The 21,150-nt window shown below is 50.6% G+C and overlaps 2 protein-coding genes across 2 annotated transcripts in view; one reads left to right on the forward strand and one right to left on the reverse strand.

Moving 5' to 3' along the window:
- Positions 1-2,345: 2,345 nt before the first annotated feature.
- Fam166c (family with sequence similarity 166 member C) lies at positions 2,346-18,915 on the forward strand. Its single transcript, XM_055623959.1, has 4 exons — positions 2,346-2,419; positions 14,776-15,049; positions 16,497-16,609; positions 18,771-18,915. Exons 1-4 carry the CDS (start codon positions 2,346-2,348, stop codon positions 18,913-18,915), a joined length of 606 nt encoding a protein of 201 aa, XP_055479934.1.
- Positions 18,916-20,986: 2,071 nt separating this feature from the next.
- Positions 20,987-21,150, reverse strand: part of Cib4 (calcium and integrin binding family member 4) — a 53,969-nt gene continuing 53,805 nt past the window's right edge. Inside the window, exon 7 of the mRNA XM_055625070.1 lies at positions 20,987-21,017. Coding sequence (XP_055481045.1) covers positions 20,987-21,017 — 31 coding nt within the window. The remainder of the gene's footprint in view (positions 21,018-21,150) is intronic.

Below are 21,150 nucleotides of genomic sequence, written 5' to 3' on the forward strand. Positions count from 1 at the left end.
GATAGATGATAGATGATAGATTGATAGATGATAGATGATAGATAGATAGATAGATAATGATAAATGTAATAAAAAGGTTTGAAAGGTTAAAGGGAGAAGATGCTAAACTTTCACAGCATGGAGTCTCTCCTCTGAGTTTCTCCTCCTCAGTGGAATAGCCCACAGACATCCAAGAGCCTTCCCAGTCTCCCAGCTGTTTCCTTGTTCTTTTCCCTATTTTTTCTGTGTACTTATTTTCTCCTTTTCTTTCTTCTTCTTCCTTCTGCCAATCTCTGCTCACCTTTCCCACATATACTCAGCTACCCCGAGTTAGAAAATTCCTAGAAAAAAAAAAAAGAAAATTCCTAGAAAATTCACATGCTGAACGTGAGAAAATATCTACAAATTTAAAAACTAAGTTTACTGTCTCTTTAAAATTACACAAATTCATCTTTGATTGGAAGGCTTGGCGGTACTTAGCAGACCCCCTTCCTGAGAGTCCCCTGGGTGTTCTCTGCTGTAAAGGGTTTTTCAAGGGGTCTTTTACAGCCCTGTGCATGCTGGGGGGTAGGAGAGAATCCTACAAGGCAACCCTAGGAGCCTTGCCAAACCTGTTTCCCCATCTCTACGATGAAGGCAAATTAGCATATATCCTGACTCCATCGGTCAACCCTTCCAGAAACTGCCCCAGATACTGACTCAGAGTCTATGAAGAAAAACAAATGAACAAAAAAAGCAAAAACAAACCCAGGGCAGTACAGGAGGGGGATGTGTCCACAAGCTGGGCCAACTGGGATGCCAGGAATAGGGAAGTGAGGGCGGAGGTCTTCCTGAGGTCTATCACATCAGAGCCTCGGGTCAGCTTTACAAAGCAGCTTTGCCTAATGCTTTCCTTAAGGCAGCACATGTCTCCACAGGCGCCTTGGGAGACTACAGGTACGATGGGATGACGTGTCCTCCACTGATCTGGCAGCCACTCACCTGTGGCTTCTTTGCCACGCTGGGCTTCCACTGTTCTGATTGTGTGTGTGTGTGTGTGTGTGTGTGTGTGTGTGTGTGTGTGTGTCTCACAGCATGTGCTGCCTTCTCCCTCCCCCCCACCCCCGACTCTCTGGCATCTGTCGGAGGACATCCCTGGAGAGTCCTGATTGCAGCGGCATCCTGTGAGTTCATTAGTGTCTGTGGTCTTCATCAGCTGCCACCTACTGGGTCCAGCTGTGAGGGTGACACTTCTCCCTGCCGGATATCTGAGGAGAAGACATCGACCTCGTGATGGCTAATATTGACCAGCTGCTTGATGGGACCTGAATTTGCCTAGGAGTGAAAAGTCCTCTCGGAGGGAGATGGCTCGTGTACGGCAAACCTCACGTGGACTTCGGGGCTTTGATCGCTGAAGGGCAGCCCGGTCTAACAGTGCAGACCCCTCTCTGCGGCACCTGAGGCAGGTGTGAAGGACACGCTGTATTCATTACTTCCACGTCACCCTAACAAAATAATGGGCTAAAGCAACATAAGGAAGCTGAGCTTTGTTTGAGAGAACAGTGTCAATCTGTCATAGTGGGGAGGCAAGGAAGAACAGCTCTGTTCATATCTCAGTGACTAGAACACAGAGTGAGGCCAGAACCCAGGGCCAAGACATAACTTTCCAAGGGAGGCCCTCATAATCTGATGGCATCAGCCAGGCCTTATCCGATTCTTTATCTCAAAAGTAACACCCACTGAAAACAAGGCTCAAAATATGAGCCTGTGAAGGATATTCTAGACCCAAACTGTAACGGGCACTTCCTTCTCCTCCTCCTGGCTCTCCTCTGCTCCTGACAGTGTCTGACCAAGTTGCCCAGGTTACCCTCAAACTAGCAATTCTCCTGCCTCAGCCTCTGAAGATGGGATTATAGGCGGGACTCATCAAACACAGCTCTCCCCCGTGGAGCTGGGGAGCACGGGAAAAGAAAGTTTGAGGGGAAGGAGGAGAGGTAATTAATGAGATAAAAATTAATGAGAATCGCTGAAATGACAGGGCTGGGGAACCATACGTCACTCCGTGGTGAGGTGCACCACGGAGCCACTTTCCGGAGCTCCGTGGGCGGAGGGAGTCCTGGGCGTCCTCTCGGTCCAAACCTGATCACTGAGAGCCTCGTGGCCATTCAGCCTTTCCACCTCTGCACTGTATCTGAGCGCAACCTAGGCTGGACGCCAGAGCTACACAGTAACCTGCGAGGATGGGGCAGCATCTTCTGACCGCGCGAGAGAGACGCACACGTCCCAGAACGAACTCGGGTTGCCAGGCATGGTGGTTGCTTGGTGACCAGCCGGCTGTTTACTGCAGGCTGAGCTGAGCCGCAGCGCAGGAGCGCGCAGCATCCATCATGGCCTCCCGTAGCGCGGGCACACTACTGACCGAATTCAGGGTCTCCTTCGTGCCCCCCGCCCTCATGCCCGGGTAAGCCGCCAGGCACCCTGGCACACCTGAACTGGCCGGTCAGAACCCTCTTCCGCCCTTCTGCACACACCCGCATTTCCGATTTGGGGACTTCAAGGAACACCACCTGATCAATTTTTTCCTCTTGGCTTTCACAGCTTCTGCCATAACAGACAGGGCTGGGGAAGTTGATGGCTGAGAATTAGCCCAGGATAATGCCATCTGTTATGGATGGGGCCAGCCTGAAGGAGAAGGAGAAGATGAAAATGTGTTTGGAGCAAGCTGCCTGGCTCCTAGAGAAATAATGTGAGGAGGAGTAGGGAGTGCCTGGCTTTCCAGGAAGCTGAGTATTTAGGGACTGAAGGAGGGACTGATACTGGGTGGGCATGGCTTGCAGAATCTGGCAGGGCAGCCTCTGACGGATGGTAGTGTGCACAAGCCACCTGATTTTTTTACACATACTCTCTTCTGCAAACTGAGCAGACTGCAGAATGAAAACCAGCAGCACCAACAGAAGGCAGTATATTTTGCATAAAATGAGTTGTTTTCCTGAACGAGAAGCAGAAACAGGGCACAGTGAGATAGCTGCCCTACCCAAACTCTGGGGCTCCAGTTTCCATCCAGCCTGTCTGGGATGGGACCTTTCTCTGCTGTTCTGACAGCTCAAAAGCTACTTTGGTTCCCACCAGACAAAGCTGACTTACAAAAGCATAGTAGTTTCCCAAAGGCAAGCCAGGAATGTTGGATCAGTTGGCCACGGGCTTTGCCTGTTCGTTCTTTCTCACTTGGAAAAATGTTGAGCGCTCTTGGGGGGTGTGCCAGCTGTTATAGGATCCTGGGGAACCAAGGCAAATGAGGGGGAGATTACCCTTGAGGGACCCCAGTTTTCTATTTAGATTTCCTTTGTTTTCTTAAACATTTTAGAAGGGTCTCGCAACCTTGAGGTCCTGCTGTAGGTTCTTGAACCTTTGATACTTCTGCCTCACAAGTGTTAGTGCTGAACGCCTATAGCACCAGGCCTGGCTCTCATGTAAATACTTAAGATACAGTTTAAAATCGCTTCTGTGGCCAAGGCTAGCAGTGTTTTCACCACTTTTGGGTCTGTCACAAAGTTTGGCTTCCTACATTGATATTTTATTCCTTTTACACCTCCACAGCAGTGGCTCTCAACCTGTGGTTATCCATCCCTTTGGGGGGGGTCAAATGACCCTGTTACAGGGGTCACATAGCAGGTACCCTGCTTATCAGATATTTACATTGCGATTCATAACAGTGGCAAAATTACAGTTATGAAATAGCAACAAAATAATCTTACGGTTGGATGTCACCACAGCCTGAGAGAAGGTAGTAAAGGGTCACAGCATTAGGAAGGTTGAGGACCGCCGCTCCACAGGCTTTTGGAAGCTCCTCTTTGGTCAGACCTCTTGGTTCTTTGCTGCCTGCAGGGGCAAGGCCTGGTGTGCCAGCAGCCCCCTCCCACAATTCCCTCACTCTAGAAGCCATGGAAGCTGTAATTTCCCAGCAACCCCAGAGTACCTCTCTAGACACAGTGCATGTCCACATGCTCTCCTATGATGCCTTGAGAAGTGGTAATGACGTCTGGGCCGTAAAGAAGGCAATTCTGTTAACTCAATGAAAGGTTCCAGGATTCCCTAGCTGGCTTGGGTAATTATTATTTTTCTGTTCTTTTTCAAACAGAAATCACAGATTTTAAAGAACAGCCAGGCTCTTCTGGCTGTTCAGTCACCTCCTTTGTAGTTTTACCCACAGGCAGAGGATGTTTGGGTTGGTTGGGACTGCACAGATCTCACAGCCCGGCTCCTCGCTGCTTCAGATGTTGGTGTGGAGGTCATGGGGGTGTGGGAGGGGTCTATGCTCCTGCTGGTGACTGTAAGAGCCGGGCTGGAGCCAGGTATCTGGCAGTAACACCAGAACTGCCCGCCCCCAAGAATGTGCCAGTCCCACTCTCTGCTGGGCCCTTCACAAACCCTCTCCATGGGCCAGTGCGATGGCTCAGTTGGCAAAGGAACTCGATGATCTGAGTTTAATACCTGGGACACACATGGTGGAAGGAGAAGACCCACTCCTGAAAGGTGTCCTCTGACCTCTAAACACAGGCAGCATTGCCCCCCCCCATAATAAATGAAAAGGTTTTCATAGCCACCAAGAGGAGAAACAAGCATCTTGCCCAGGGCCACTCAACAAACCCTCTCAGCCTTAGTACTCTGCTTTATCCCAATATCCACCCGAGCCCTCATGGAGCCCATCACAGTTCCCACTTACTCAGCAGAGAGGGAGCAGGGAATCCTGGTTCCATCATTTCTTTACCTTGGGCAATGTATTTATCCTCACTGAGCTCTACTTATCTATTAAAAGAAGACAATGGTGTGCAAGCTAAAACAAAGTAAAGCAGCCAATCAGGACCAAGGCCTGCACTTGGTAACTGTTATCTATTGTTGTTAATTAGGCCACTATTGTGTTCAAAGTCTGAAGCTCTTGGGGGGGGGTAGGCAACACCAAATGAGACTTATGATGGTGATAGTGATGGTGATGGTGATAGTGATTATGATGGTGGTTGTGATAATGATCATGTGTTCGGATAGCTATTGAGATGACTTGTTTTATTTCTTGCTGTTCCTGAGGGGCGCATTGTCCAGAAACCTTTCGCAGATACTGTCCATATGTACCTGGTCTGCATGTCACAGTGCACTGGGAAGAGAACGCTTGGCCCTGGGACCATAAGCCTTTTTAAGAGCTAAGACTAGCCCCTGCCTTCAGGCCAGGTGTGGCTGACACCTTCTCTGGGTCTCTACCTCCATCCTCACTTTCTGTACACTCATTCATGCCCAGCCTGCTTCTTGAAGCCCACGCCAGAGGAGAAAGCCTAGATTTGTAGCATTCACCTACATCTGTGGCAGATGCCCTCCCTCCCCGGGAGTTCGCTTCAAGGTGTCAACATGGTGGCTCTAAAGCTAGGAAGGCGTGTGGTGGCACACCGCTACATAAGGCACAGGCTTTCAGCAATTTCAGTTACCAAGTTTCAGCCTTGTCTGAAAATAGGAATGGAAACTTCCAGAGGTAAATAATTCATAAGCTTAAATAACTTTTATTGCAGTGTGCTGTTGTAATTGTCCCATGATACCATTAGTTATTATTAATCTCTTGTATACAATTTATAAGTTAAACTTTATCATAAATTCATATGTACAGGAAGAAAATGAATATAGAAAGTTGACTACCTGGAAATATATATATATATATATATATATATATATATATATATATATTCCTGGAAGAGTAGGCATGTTTGTGTCCTCACTGTAAAATCTAATAGATAAAAACCAGAGAATACAGGTGATAGGATCAGGGACTAATGATTTTTTTGCACACTTATTAGCTTAGTTTTTCATACAATTTTTTTAATTGCAACTTTAAGTAACTCAGTTTTTTTATACTAGCTATTTATTCATTTATCTTTTAATACTAGCTTTTTTAAACAACAGGCACACTTTGGAAATTGTAGCAACCATCCTTTTGAGGCCAGCCTGAGCTATGTATCAGCAAACTGTTCTCTGCATCTGCCAGCTCCCTGGGGCCTGTGGCTTCATGGGTGAGACAGAGAAGGTGGGAAAAATAGCGGACAGGATGGGCTTGGGTAGGGCTCTGGGCAAGCCTGGCACAAGCCTAGAAGGAGATGCCGTCTCTGAGGTGGGCCAGTCTGTTGTGGAGTAGGAAACCAAGACTGTCTCAGCTGGATGTGGGTATCACTCTTAGCTCTCCTGAGAGCTTTGGTTTCTCTTTTTCCTCAGGCCACATGTAGAGGTTCTGCCATTGGTCAGGCTAAGCACAAGGGTGAGGTTTTCCAACCCTCCTGGGTGATTCCAGCAGGAAAACCTCTGTGAAGGGACAGGAAAGCAGCGTATGTGTCTTCCAAAAGGGATCTCCCAGTGATAGCTCCAGCCCGGCTGCAGGCTCTCACAGGGGCTACCTTCCTTCTGTCAGCCTCATCCCAGCTGCATGAGCAGGTGGGAGGGGCATTCAAGCAGACATCAGACTGCAAGGCCCCTCTCTTCTCCTGCTCTAGACTCTGCTGCTTCAGGAAGTCCCATTCCTGTGCCTCCCTCCTGGGGGTCGGGGAGGTCCTCTCACAAGCCATCTACTTTCTTCCCATGGTGGTCCCTCACCTCTTTCAGCACCTCTGACCGAAGGCTATTTCCTCCTCCTCCTCCCTGAGCTATTCAGAGAGCTGGGGTAACTCTTAGGTAAGGATGCATCTCACACAAGACAGGGCATGAAAGGAGCCCTGAGAAGGAAGCATCAGGAGCCCGGAAGGCTAGGCTTTGAATCAGAGGTTCTTCTCCCTTCCTAGAGAAGGATTGGTTCTTCAAAATGAGCCTCCATTTGCCAATTCAACCCAATAAATGTGGAGTGCCTACTGGGTGGGAATGGCAGGAACACAAACAGGAGCAGAGAGAATATCCCAAGAGTTTAGACCATTTCAAGTGCAATAAGATGTGAAGAGGTCAAAGAGTAGACAACTGAACGGAGGTTGAGCATATGACCTAGGGCAGACCAGTAGAGACTCCCTGGGGGTGAGAGCACTTGGACTGGGAATTAGTTCAACAACAGAGCACTTGCCTAGCATGCACGGGGCCCTAGGTTCCGTTCTCAGTACTGCCTAAGAAAAACAGCAGTGTACCTGACATAGCCTGGGATGGCAGACAGGATCACAGAACGGGAGGGGAGGAAGCTGTCTGGATGGAGGGGGTGGCTTGAGTGAAAGCAAGGGCCGGAGGGTCTGTGATTTCAAAGCGGCAGTCCAGTTGGCTAGAGTGGGAAAGCCTCACTAGGAAAGTTGAGAACGAGGTTGACAAGATCTCTTATACAGGCCAGCAGCTTCTTCCCTCCCCTCCCTCGCCCCACCTCCACCTCCTGGCTGCCCAGAAGCGGGCCTGCTTTGTTCTTAATTCCACAGGCAGTGGGGAACCCTGGAAGGTTCTGGCAGGGGATGGGGGTGGGTGGGAGGATGCCATCAGCCGCGTCCTCAGTGGAAGGTACAGCAAAAGAAGCTGTGCGCAGAGCAGGAACATGCCGAATGCAGCAAGTTAATTAGTTAATAAGGCTGCTCAAGGGATCCCTGGTGCTCACAGTAATTAATTTTAATGTCAGCTATGGGGCCAGCCGGTGCTCTTCAGAGGCAGGGATGAGATTGCTCCCTGCACACACACAGATCCACCATGGGCCTTAGAATCCATTTGTGGTCTTGGCCCAGGAACCTGGCTCAGCATCTCCTGGTTGGTGTGTGCAGGTGGCTGGAGAAACATGGGAACAGATAAAAGGACAAGGACAGAAGAAGGGGTTGGTAGAGGAAGAGCTTGTGATGCTGTTTGATGCTTTGCTACAAAACCTGCTTTTCCCCTGGGTCACAGGGCCAACAAAAACAGCACCGGAAAGCCCTACTGTGGGGCCCTGCAGGGCCTGTGGAAGGCCCACACATCCTGGCACAGCCACGGGACATGTGCCTAGCTTCTAGATGCGTCCTCTGAGCGCTAAGTAATGAGAACCTGTGCCCAAGCACACACCTGGCAGAGCTGAGAATTCAGCAGGGAAGCCAGGCAGAACTTCAGGGAGTTGCGGAGGAGGGGGCTTCTATTCTATTGGGATGCAAATATCTTGGCATTCAGAGAAGGTGGGAAGGCAGGGAGCAGAGGAGCAGCTTGGCAGGGAGCTTGGGGGTGGTGAAGAGAAGAATCGTAAGAACAAGCCTCATCTTCACAGCTCTTTTCTTCTGAAGAGCCCAGTGCCCTGTGGGCGGGATGCTTCATGAGCTCGGACAAGCTGAACTTCTTTTAAAACAGACCGGGGTCGTTGTGCCCCCAGCAATTTGGACTTCCCTGTCCTCCCATGAGCATGTAGTGAGTGCTGGGGCTGGGGCATGGGAAGAGCACAGAGGTAGAGGCGTGCTGTCTTAGTTTGCTTTCTATTGCTGTGATAAGACACTGACCAGAACCAGCTTGGGGAGGAAAGGGTCGGTTTGCCTTACAGGAGGGAAGCCCAAGGCAGGCACTCAAGCAGGTCAGGAGCCAGGAGGCAGGAACCGAATGAAGCAAAGACCACAGAGAAACTTGATTTACTGGCTTGCTCCCTATAGCTTGCTCAGCCTGTTTGCTTACATGACCCAGGACTACCTGCCCTGGGGGGGCACCCCTCACATCAATCACTCATTGAGAAAATACACCCACAGACTTGCCTACAGGCAATCTGATGGGGGCATTCTCTCAGCTGAAGTTTTCTCTTCCCAGGGGACTAGCTGTATCAAGTTGACAAAAACAAACAAACAAACAAACAAACAAACAAACAACAAAACACTAGTCAGGATATGTTCGGTCTTGAGTCTAAATATAAGGACTATAATCCCAAGGGCGAAGATCCACATTGGATACAGGCTGAGATCAGGGAGACAACTCAGAGTGATAGCAGATACCCTGGTGGGCAAAAGACCAGCCCCTCAGATAGAGGAGCTACTGAGAGCATCGGAGGTTTAAGACATTGACACTGTGTGCACCTGTGCTAGACCTGGGCAACAGTGAAGAAGACTGCTCTGTCATGGACACAGGCTATGGGGAGGGGCTAAGGGGGATGGATGGGATGGGACTGGGGATGGGGAGGGAAGTGAGGGTTTGGCTGAGGAAAGACTCTGGGAGCATTGGGGTTGTCCTGGTGAGCATAGCTGTGGGAGAGAAGAAAGCAGAGAGAAAGAGTAGGGTGAGGGTGTATATGAAGAGGACCAAGGGAGATCTGTGTGCAGGGTGATGGAGACAGCAGACCACTGTTTCCTGAATGGGGTGGTGTTCACAAAGGCAGGATTATGACCCTGGGCAGAAGGAGACGCAGGCAGGCTCCTTGTGTGGAGAGCAGGGTGTGAGCACCTGTGTGCAGAATAGTCAGGGCTGGAGATGGACCCAGGCGTCATCAGTGCTTGAGAGATGGCAGTGTCTCACGGCGGGAGTCTGTCTTTGAAAAGAGAACCAGACCTCTCCAATCCCCTGCTTTGTGGTTCTCCTAAATCCACACCCTTTTCCCAGCTCCCACATGATACTCTTCCACAGAGCTCTGCCGGTACCCACTCACTGGAGTGGCCTTCCCTCCTGGCTTTTCACGAGAACCCTGACCATGATCCAACTTGGGGTGGAGCTGGTCCTCACTGATTGCCTCCATGGCACGGCAGACAGGCCACAACCTCATGACACCATGACTTCTGCCTGAGAGTTGGAGCTTATAGTTCTCCATGCCCTAGCACTGTGTCGCCGCACCGTGGGCTCCAGAAAAGTGACTTCTAACCTCTGCCTTTCTCTCTCTCCGACTCATATACAAAGACAAAAGCAGTACGTTTTTCTAAATCCAACACTCAGAGTTACCACGTGGTAAACCCCACCTTAGGTCTGAAAAAAGGACCAGAGGAAGGACAGATGTGGAGTCGTATAAAAGCGAGATTTTATATATATATATATATATATATATACAATTAGACCCTATTTGCTATTTCGAAATGAAAAGTGTGAAATTCAGTCTCAGTAGAATGTAAAAGAAGGAAACCGAGATGAAAGGAAAGACTAGGCAGACTCTAAATAAATGTCAACTCATCAGAAAAAAAGATATTAATCCCTCAGAGATCCTTGGGTGTGGGGGCAGGGCAGGGAGAAAGCGACTGAAAGCCGACAAAGTCTAAGAGAGTCGTTCTGTCATGTACTTTCCGTGGCATTTCCATTTTCCATGGCATGGGTTGGCTGCCGAAAGACGTACTTAGTGAGCTCCCATCTCCCCTTCCGCCCACCTTTCAATTTTGGTTGCTCAAGTTATTTTTACCTTGACAGGTTTTATAACATTCACTCCTGTTCTGCCAGCATCGCTCACCTGGCTGCTATTCCTAGCTGTGTTCTTAAGTAGGTTGGAAGATCACCAGCCCTCATTCGCACAGAGGCGCTCTCCTTACTGAATTTAGTTTTTCCTTTGAATCACCTTTTGGTTGGCAGAGTTTGTCACCGAGCACTCTTTTAGGGAGAGCCTGTGAGTACTTTATTTCCTACATCTTCACGCGGAGAAAGGGCTGGCCGGCCACTTGGCTGTAAAGCTTCCTGGAAAGCGTGCCCTACTACACACATTCTCTCCCTTCCTCCTTTCCTCCCTGCCTGCACTCTTTCCTTTAGTTCTGGAGTAGTGCGGTGTCTTAATTAGGCTTTCTACTGCTGTGAAGAGACACAGTGACCACAAACAATTCTTATAAGGACACATTTAATTGGGGCTGTTTTACAGTTCAGAGGTTTGGTCCACTGTACCATGGTGGGGAGCTGGAGGCGGGCAGGCCTACATGGTGCTGGAGAGAAGCTGAGAGTCCTATGCCTGGACTGGCAGGCAGCAGGAAGAGGGTGTTAGGATAAAGCCTTGGAGAAATAGAGGAAGAGAGAGGGCAGGATGCGAGAGGCAGGAAAGCCCGCTGCAGAGTTTTACAGTCTAGGAAAGGCCGGGGCACATCTTTAAGCGCGGGGCAGAAGGGAGGAGAGAAGGAGCCACTAAAGATGGCAGGGAGGATGGGGCAGAGGCTGGGAGCAACAGAAGAGACCTGCTAGTGGGGCAAGAAAGGGGGACCGAAGGTCAGGGGGGCAAGCCATGGTAGAGGCAAGGAGTCTGTCTTCCGGGCATGACTGAGGTGGCCACGAGGGCTCACGGGAAAGGGCGACAAAGACTCCTGAGCCCTCAGGTTCTACCTCAGCAGGGGCATGTCTGTCAGCGGGAAGTCCAGGAGGACTCAGAAGAAAGGGCTTGGAAGTGGCTGAAAAAAAAGAAAAAAGCCTCCAGAGCCCGTGAAGTAAGAGAATAGAGGGAAGGGGCTGCAGAGAGACCGGTGAAGCCAGTGATGGGATCTCCTAGCTTGGTCTGCTCTGTGGATACTTTACATGCTCTGGTCCAGGCAGCATTCTTGCTGCCAGGTCCCGAGGAGGCCCATAAGCGGGAACAACAGGACCAGGAACCAGAGGGACTTGGCATAGTTTGACCACAATGGAATGCAACCAACAGGTCTGTCTGCCACTCTTCATGGTTTTCTTACCTTCCCCCCCCCCCGAAGACACTGGGAAGGAAATCATTTATTACTATCTATACTATAATCTATACTATTATTCTACAATCTATAATCTATACTACTATTCTAGGCCTGCACCTCTGGAGATACAGAATCCTTGGGGCAGAATGAGTGCCTGGAATGTAGGAACACGCAAGCTGCAGTTCCTTGTACCATCAGGGCTTAAGTGGGATTGTCCTGGAGTGTGCTGTACATCAGTTTCCATGGAGGGGGGTTGTCTGAGGGCATGTATAGAAGTCCCTGGAAGGTGGTCAGTGACCTTGTGGTGTTTGTTAATCTAGGGTCGACTGTGCCCATCCCCATTACTGCAGATACCCAATCTGCTCATCTTTTTATCTGTTTGATCAACAATTTATTTTCTCCCCACATACCATGTGCCAGACCAGGTATGAAGAACCAGAGACTCAGATACGTGAAATGCAATCCCATTCTGCGTCTGAGGAGCTCGCCATCTGGTGGAGGGCTTGAAGAGATGTAGGGTTCTGAACAGGAAGAGATGCAGGCTGGTCATGGAGCAGCCAGAGAGCGAGACAGAGAGACAGAGACAGACAGACAGACAGACAGAGACAGACACAGACAGACAGAGACAGACACAGACAAACAAACAGAGGCAGAGAGACAGACAGAGACAGAAAGACAGAGGCAGAAAGAGACAGACCAACAGACACAGACAGAGACAGAGAGAGGTGTTGCAGTCAAAAAGCTGAAAGGAGTTAGAGATCTGAAGAGCGCTTTGGCATCAGATGTGGAGAGGAAGAGTGTGAAGTTTGCCCTGCTGGTTTTAGGTTTGGTTTAGCCCAGTATTTCCTCTCTATGCTTCCTTTTGAAGTGGTAACGTATCATCTGTGCCATGTTGTGTTGAAAGTATGTGATCTGCTTATTTCTTTTGATTTTACAGGAAGCTACAGTTAAGGGATTGCTTTAGTTTTAGAAGAGACTTTGGACTTTCAAACAGTGTTGAGGCTGTGAAAGATTACAGGGACTTGTGAAGTCGGACTAAACCCATTTTGCATTATGGTGTGGCTACAAGTCTATGGTGGACATAGTGGAATGTGGCAGCTTGGATAACAATGGCTCCCGAAGGCTCATGTTTTAGAATACTTGGTCACCGGAGAGGGGAGCTGTTTGAAAGGATTAGAAGGATCAGGAGGTGTGGTCCTGTTGGGGGAACTGTGTCATTAGGGAGAGCTTTGAGGTTTCAAAAGTTCACACCAGGTCCACTGTTTCTTCCTCTCTGTCTATGGATCAGAGTGTGGCTCTCAGCTACTGCTCCCATGCCATGCTCTGCACCATGATCATAATGAACTAAGCCTCTGAAACTGTAAGCCAGCCCCCAATGAAATGCTTTCTTTTATAAGAGCTGCCTTTGTCATGGTGTCTCTTTATAGTAATAGAATGATAGCTAAGAAGGGTGGATTGAAGGTCTGATGAGTTCAGCTGCCTCACAAAAAGTTAAAAATCCAAATATGGCAGAACACACCAATGCTTTGAGCACTGGGAGTCTGGATGTTCCACAGGGCTCACAAGAAAGCCAGTCTGACCATGTAAGCTCTGGATCCAGTGAGAGGCCCTGTCTCAAAAAGTCAGATGAAGAGCAAAGGAAGAACCCAGCACCGACTTCTGGCCTCCACGCAGGCCTGTTCTCTCTCTCTCTCTTTCTCTCTCTGTCTCTCCACACACACATACACATATATCTGAGGATGACAGAAAATGATGAGGAGATTCAAACGAATGATCAGGGAAGTGGGAACAAGATCAGGGTAATCAAAAGTGACATGTCCAGGGTGGTGGGGAGACACACTCTGCCTGACAGCAGGGAGGGCAGCAGCAGCATCCACAGCAGCAGCATGAAGGAGAATCTGATGTTGGATGGTGGGGAGGGGTGGGGACCGGTGATGGTGACTGTGCTGGCTGGAAAGGTTTGGGCCCTGTCCAGCACATGCCGGGCAGCCTTTCTCTGTAAGCCTCATGTAGCCAAAGGTTTCCTGTCTCAGTAGAGTCACTGAGTCTTTGTTGTCACATCTTCTGTCCCTCTTGCTGGGCCTCCTTGACACCAAAAGAGTTGTTCAAGGGCATTTGGCAGCACTGAGAGTTGGTCAAGGCCCCCAAGTCACTTGAATAAGCCCCTTATAAGGCTGTGGGAATGTCAACTTGAAAACCACAATTATTTTGAGAGGGAATGGAAGGGATATAGGAAGAGACGGATTGGGGAAGGATGGAAATGATGTAAATTCGGTACTCACGTACGAAGTTTCAAAAATAAGTTTTAATAAAAAAAAAAACTAAAAACACAATTTTCATTGCAAAGGAGAGAAGAGAGTTTTATGGCAGAGCCAAATATGACTGTCGATGGGCCTGGAACACAGAGTTAAATTACCCTCAGTTCTGTGTTCCAACATGGTAATGGTCTTATGAAGCTTTTATAGTAACAGAACAAAGTCATAAATCAAGACACTTTAAAAATACATTGCTGGAACCACTGAGTAGGTGCTTGAAGCAAGGTCTCCTGTTAAAAGGCTCCACCTGCTAGCTGATGGCATTCTTACTTAGCCATTGGTTGGTAGAAAATAGGGCTTGAAGTTCACGCATTCAAAAGAGTGTTACCTACCTATTAGTCCATGGATATTAAGTCAGACATAGAGTCGGGTAAGGAATGGCTGTTTACTGGGCTACCGATAGCCCAAGGTAGACTGTTATTTGGATCTGGACCTACAACTTTCCAACTTCCCAGTTATTGAAATTATAGTCAGTTACTCAGCCTTGAAAACAGCATAGTTGAAGGTGCAGCTTCTTTAGGGAGCTTTGGTTCACAAGCCCCAAGCCTGCGCTGCAGAAAACCAAACCCTCACTGCTGAGGCCCATCAGCCTGTCCTACTCTCTTGACCCTATAATGAGGTGAACACAGAAGGTCAGGGCTAGACAGAGGCCCAGAATCTTCCAGCTGGCTCCTGGAGAGCTGGAGGATCCACACTCATGTGATTCGCCTGTAGACTCCCTGAGAGACACGTGGGTGTTTGGAGGTTCTGGAAGACAACCATTCATTCAAGACCTCTGTGACAAGGGAGAGGCCAGAGGCCTGTTCACGTGACCTTCCCCCAAAGTCCTGAGCAGGCTAGGGCTCTTTGAGAATCCTTTCACAGCCAGAGGGACAGAGGAACCCTCAATTGTCAAAGGACTAGCCACAGATGTCATGAAGTTGTATCTTCCTCTTCCCATCCCCTCCCCACTGTCACTGCAGGTACAGTGGCCATGTCCCCACTGTGGCTTCCTCCTTTGGCTCCCCTTATGGCAACATCACCTTCAAGTACTTCCAGGACCTTCGAAATGCGGCCGCAGAGAGGAGCTGTGCTCTACTCAGTGGAGGCAGCTTTCCCACCATCTTCTCTCCTAACCAGCACCTGGTGATAATGAATAACGGAACACAGAGTTGGGAGCGCTGGCGACTCCTGCCCACCCTCACCCGACTCAACCAGGACAGCAGGCGGGCCTCTGAAATCTACAACTTTTACGAGGTGAGCCACCCACCGACCCAAGCTCCAGCCTGGGAAGGCCCGCGTGGCCAGGGAGGGGGTTGCCTTTTCAGAGTTTCAGGGCCAGCGGAGCCTGTGTATTCCAGGGGTCTCTGAAGCTCTGTCTCGCTCACTCCACAGCCCGTGTCATTCGGGAACCTTCAGGGACACCCCTGCCCCTTCCTTCTGCTCCTTGTCGTCCTTTGACTCCAGGGCTTTGACATGGTTAGGGTTTTTGTGGCTGTGATAAAACACCATCACCAAAAGCAACCTGGGGGAGAAAAGGGTTATTTGGCTTACACTCCCACACCATCATCCTCCACAGGAGGTGTCAGGACAGGAATGTGGAGGCAGGAACTGGATCAGAAGCCGAGGGGAAAGGCCGTTTACTAGCAGGTTGCTCGGCCTGCTTTCTTACGCCATCCAGGACCGCCTACCGGAGGTGGCACAAAACAATGCCCTCCCACACAATCATCAATCATCAATCAAGAAAGTGCCCCCTCCTCCCCACAGTCTTGCCTGCAGGCCAATCTGGTGGGGACATTTTCTCAACTGGGGTTCCCTTTTCACACATAACTCTAGCTTGTCTCAAGTAGGCATAAAAGTAGCCGGCGCAGGCTACTTGTTTACCTCTTACCGGAAGAAAAGGCCAAAACCAAGCCCCAGGAAAATACACAAAGGCCCCACTGAAGTTCCCCCGTACCCACTAACCCTCCACAGTCCCTGTTCCCCTAAGAGTGTGCCCCACGATGGAGAGATGAAGATGAAGGGGAGCCATCCACCTCACCCCTGCCCAGGGCTTTTGCTTCTCTGATTTAACATACACATACCTACCCAGTGTCCCCTTGGTCGGAACGAGGAGGGCTCATTTCCTGCTACGCTCTGGGAACCCTGTGCTTTGTGGCATCTTCCCTCACAAACAGCCTTCCTGCCTGGGAGGAAGGACACAGACAACACCTCATGCCAAAGAAGGGAACTTGAGTGAGGGAAGTTCCCCAGGGGACAGGACAAGTAGATGACCTCAGGCTCTGAGAAGCCATGGGCCACCTCAGCGTGTCAGCCATTCTCCCTATTTTGACTCACACAGACACACCTGTTCCAGGGGTGAAGGAGAAGCAGATGTTAGGGCATGCTTGTGCGACATGGTGTGTCTAGGGCATGTTTGTGCAGGCACACGTTAACCTGGGATTTCAGACTTCTCTTAGCCGCTCTGACTCGTTTGCTCTTGGCAGCAGGACTGCTATGTGGGTGTCAGGATCCCTGATAGACAGGAGAAACTGAGGCTTGCTTGCGGGGACAGCAGCTGGTTAGCAGTAGAGCTGAGTCCTCAGGGTCCCTGGGGACTGTCCCAGGAGCATTGGGGGAGTCTGTGCCACCACCGCTGGCCAGGTGTCTCTGGGAGCGGGTGATACGGTAACAACCTGTTGTGTGTTCTTCGGCCGAGCTGTAGCTGGCACAGCAACAACGGCAGTATTACCGGGACAAGACGGGCACCGAGAATCCTGTTTCCTTCTTCAAACTGCCTGTGAAAGAGCCGAAGCGGTTCCCCCTGCCCACCCACCTGTGAGTGTCCCTCTTTTCCGCTCTGTTGTCAACAAACACATATCCTCAGGACATCTACCCCTCATCCAGCCCTGTATCCCTGACACGGAGAACCAATTAACAGCCTAATAGCGGTACCCGCCATGCGGAGACAGTTGCATTGCAAGGACGGTGGAGGGAGAATGCATGGGAGGGTCAGAAGGCGTTTTTCCTGGCCAGGTTCATACTCCACACTTCCCTTGTGAGAACCTGCCCACCGCTTCCTCTGCGAAGGCCCCTCTCAAAGCTGCACCGGTGCAAACTTGGAGCCGCTGCTGCCCTCTGGTGGATGAATAGGACACTACATTGACTAGGGACGGGTTGTCACCCTCGCCTTCTTGCTCCCTCCCATGGAACCCAGTTCGGGATGTGCTGGGAACCTAATCCCGAACCAAGGACTTGAAAATATCTTAGAAGTCCAACTATCCAGGCCAAAGGTATAAGAAAGTGTTTCAGCCTGGCTCTCACGTCTGCTCTTACTGGAGAGATCCTCTGCCCATGCCCAGGGAAGACCTACTTTGCCCTGCAAGGTGATCCAGGCAGCGTCAGTCTCTCCTGTCCCCTGAGCACAGAGGTCACACGCTTATTCCCAGGTGCTTTACAGCTGCGGTGGGAGGTGACCTGTGCCTGGGCTAGAGACCAGCAAGCATCCAAGCCCATCCCTGCCCCCACTCTGGCAACCCACCTCCCTCTGTCTGGTGAGGGGGCCAGTCTTAGGAGGTCAGCAGAGAGGCTTGGGGTTTCTAACCCTTACTGGCCTCAGCATCTAGATATAGATAAAGCGACGGTTCCCACAGTCAGATAGACTTTGCAGAAATTATCTTACTGCCTCTAGAAGCACCTCTCGGCAAGACAGACAGATGGGTCTGTTGCATAAACGAGTAAAACTGAGTCCACTGAGAACCAGGAGCTTTTCCCGGATGGCCTGGTGGTTGGAGACTCAGTCTGGAAAGAGATCCACATCTGCTGTGGTCAGCTCAGCCTCTGAGTTGATCATCTCTCTAATAATCTCTGAGCCAGTGTGTCCCTCGAGACAGAGCCTTTCATGGGACAGGTCTCCTGAGGTCCTGACAGATGTGCTTCTCTAGAATCTGCAGATTCTTGTTTCTCTTTCACAACAAATCACCCGGCAGCGTGTGCTGCTGACAGTGCTATGCCTGACTCAGATAGTTCATCTTAAGTGGCTGGGTAATGTCAATGATTAGCTCTGTAGCCTGGGAAATCTCTACCTTTTTGGAGTTCCAGCCCCAGAATTGCCACCATCATCACCTCCATCACTATCATCACCATCATCCCCACCATCACCACCCACCACCACCATCACCATCATCATCACCACTACCACCACCACCATCACCCTCATCATTGTCACCATCACCATCACCACCATCATCTTCACCATCATCACCATCATCACCATCATCAACATCATCAACTTCACCATCATCACCACCATCACCACCACCATCACCACCATCAACTTCACCATCACCACCATCACCACCCACCACCACCATCACCATCATCATCACCACCACCATCACCCTCATCATTGTCACCATCACCATCACCACCATCACCTTCACCATCATCACCATCATCAACTTCACCGTCATCACCACCATCACCATCACCACCACCATCACCTTCACCATCACCACCATCATCATCATCACCATCATCATCACATTACTACCACTACCACCATCACCACCATCACCATCATCATCACCACTACCATCACTATTCCCATTACCTTCACCATCATCATGACCCTCTTGAACCACCCTTCACCACCATCATCTTTGCCACAGCAGCAGCAGCAGCCTCCATCTCCTGTAACAGTTGAGTGCCACTCCCTGCCTTGCGTTAAGTGTACTGTGTGCAGAGTTTCCTTTAGTCCTTAGAGCAGAGCCAAGAGGGTGATAGTAGCAGCAGTTCTTTGTTATGCAGGCTTGTTTCCAGCAGGAGACAGGACCAGAAACCAGGTCACTTTTCTCCCAAGCCCTTGGGACTTAGCAGATGTCACGCTGCTGAATGGCTTCAGGTCCACAAAGCTATAGTGGGTATCTGGGGCTATGGTGAACATCCTTCACCCTCCTCTTGGCATACAGCCTAACCATGGCCCTGTCTTTACCCTCAGGCCTCCTCTGAGTCCGAAGAGTAAGTGGCACCTTCTAAGAGTGGCTCCTGACTACACTAGGACCTCTCAGACCTTCCCATCGGGGAAGAGGGTCTCCTCTCAAGAGCGGCAAAGGAGGAACCTTTACTTCGAGTTCAGAGCCTGAAGTCCAGGTGGCTGATGCCAGGGAGCCTTGGCATTATCAGGATGGCTTTCCTGCAATAAAATCTTCAGCCACAACCATCTCGGGTGCCTCTCCTTTGGATCCTGCCACCATGCAAGGAGGCACCCTGTGTGCCTGGGGAGAGCAGAGCCTTAGGGATTCAAACCAAGAAGCAGCATCCAGCTACTGTGGGCCACGCAGCTGCTTCCAAGTTGAGGCAGCTGGGGCTGCTGGGGCTGACAAAGGTCAGGCTCAGAAGGCTGCCCAGGCAGCGGGTCACCCAGGTATGGAAGCCTTCCATCTGCTGTTACTGGTAGAACTGAGAACACCCAGCTGTGTCTGAGGCGGGTGGCATGGCTTCCAAACATTCGCCCCGGGTGTCCCTGCCCATCTGACTTCTTCCTCTTTCATTTACTTAGCCTGGGGCCCAGCCTGTCCCATGGTGCCACTCACATTCACAGTGGGGACTCCCACCCTCAGTTAGCTGTCTCTGAAAACACCCTTGCCGACACCTGCAGAAGCCTAAGTCACTAGTTCCCTAGGTGTTCCTGAGTGCAACCTAATTGACAAAATAACCCTCCCACGAGGGAAGAAATTCAACCTGGAGCCCTGGCGTTATTTAGCTGGTCTTTACGATAATTTGAGGAAAGCATCATCTGCCCTCTTAACTGATGAAGGTGTGGAACTCCCAGGATGCTGAGACAATCGCCCGAGTGTGCACGGTAAGGAAATAGCACAGACGAGATTTGAACCAGGTCTTTTGGGCTCCCTGGTCCTGGTTTCTCTATCACACACCTTTGTGGAGATGGGCGGGGGGAGGGGTGGTGTCTTGTGATCCTCAAGGGCCTGGTGGAAGGGCAGCTTGAGAGAGAGAGAGAGAGAGAGAGAGAGAGAGAGAGAGAGGAAGCCGTTTGAAGCAGCCAACGTCTTGTATTCGGCACAGACCGGCCGGAGTTGGCTGACGAGGTACCTACATGTGCCTGAGCTTATTTCTCGAAGAGCTGGAGGAGTGAGGTGACTGACCTGGGGAGTGGGTGGGTGTCAAGGCCGTGACAGGTCTAGTCCACCTTTGAGGGTCAAAGTCTGCTCTCACAACTCGACTGCTTCCGGCACCCTGGAGACTTTGCCGGGGCAGAGGGTAGGACATATCAGCCCCATGGAAGGTTCTGGGAGAGATCTCAGCTCAGGAGTGTACCACACCATTGGGCTCCTCGAACATCCCAGCCCCTCCCGAGCCAGATAAAGATGACACCAATCGATAGATCCCTGTTGCCATTAAACAGGTGAGTCAAGACCTGAAGACAGGACTCAAGTGCACACCATGGCAAAATAACCCTTCCTGCGTAATCAGTCCCTCCCTCGGGACCACATAGATGAGAAAAACCACGTGCCCAGCAGGTAGCAATCTGGCGGCTCCCACAAGTTCCTATGATGAACTCCTCCCGTGTCCCAGAGTCTCTGGCGAACTGGACCCCAAGTGTCACCGGGGTGGCCAAATCCACCGCAGGGCTTGGCTGAACGACAAAGCAAATAGGCCCTACATGCTGGTCACACACACTCCCATTCCCAGGGCCCGGTGGTGGCGAGCAGGGCCAAGATGTCTTCTCCGTGGGAGGAGGACAGGGAAGCCAGGCGCCGGCTGGAATGACAGCTATGTGCACATCCCTGACGATCTGCTCCGGGAGATGACGGGTCACGGGTGGGTTCCCGGCGATGCAAGGACAAATATTTTCCTTCTGAACTTTGTTCCATTTGGATCCGGCCCCTCCTCTGACAAGGGCTGAGGTTTGAACTCTGTCCCCAAGGAGACTGTCATCCCAGCTTGCCAGGAGTTGCTGGCAAGGCTGAGCCCTAGAATAAACAGCTCTGAACACCCATTCCCTACGTAGGACCCTGCTTTCCGAAAGCGTTATGTGGGTGGGCTCAGGAGAACAGTTCTTTTTCTTTATTTAGTAAACAATATTCTAGAGGTGAAGGAGGGACAAGACAAGCCACACTTCAAATCCCACAGTGCCTGGGTGCAGGTGGGTTCCAGAGGTCTCCCTTGAGGCTGCCGAGCCAGATTGCTTCCGTGTCAGCAGCCCCAGAAGTGAATCCGAAAGGAGCTGAAAGAGAGCCGCAGAGCTATCTGAGCCCCCCACCTTGTCCTATCAGGCCTTCTGTAGTTCATTAACTCCCAGCCAACTCAAACTGTGTGTGTGTGTGTGTGTGTGTGTGTGTGTGTGTGTGTGTGTGTGT

This window comes from Psammomys obesus, unplaced genomic scaffold, assembly GCF_907164565.1.
Source record: "Psammomys obesus unplaced genomic scaffold, mPsaObe1.curated_primary_1811, whole genome shotgun sequence".
NCBI lineage: Eukaryota > Metazoa > Chordata > Mammalia > Rodentia > Muridae > Psammomys > Psammomys obesus.

Excerpts from the sequence above, each read along its gene's own strand:
- Fam166c (XM_055623959.1), top strand. The coding sequence starts at position 2,346 with ATGGCCTCCCGTAGCGCGGGCACACTACTGACCGAATTCAGGGTCTCC. Across the intron at positions 2,420-14,775 it reads CCCCCCGCCCTCATGCCCGG|GTACAGTGGCCATGTCCCCA; the intron begins GTAAGCCGCCAG and ends CTGTCACTGCAG. Across the intron at positions 15,050-16,496 it reads AAATCTACAACTTTTACGAG|CTGGCACAGCAACAACGGCA; the intron begins GTGAGCCACCCA and ends GCCGAGCTGTAG.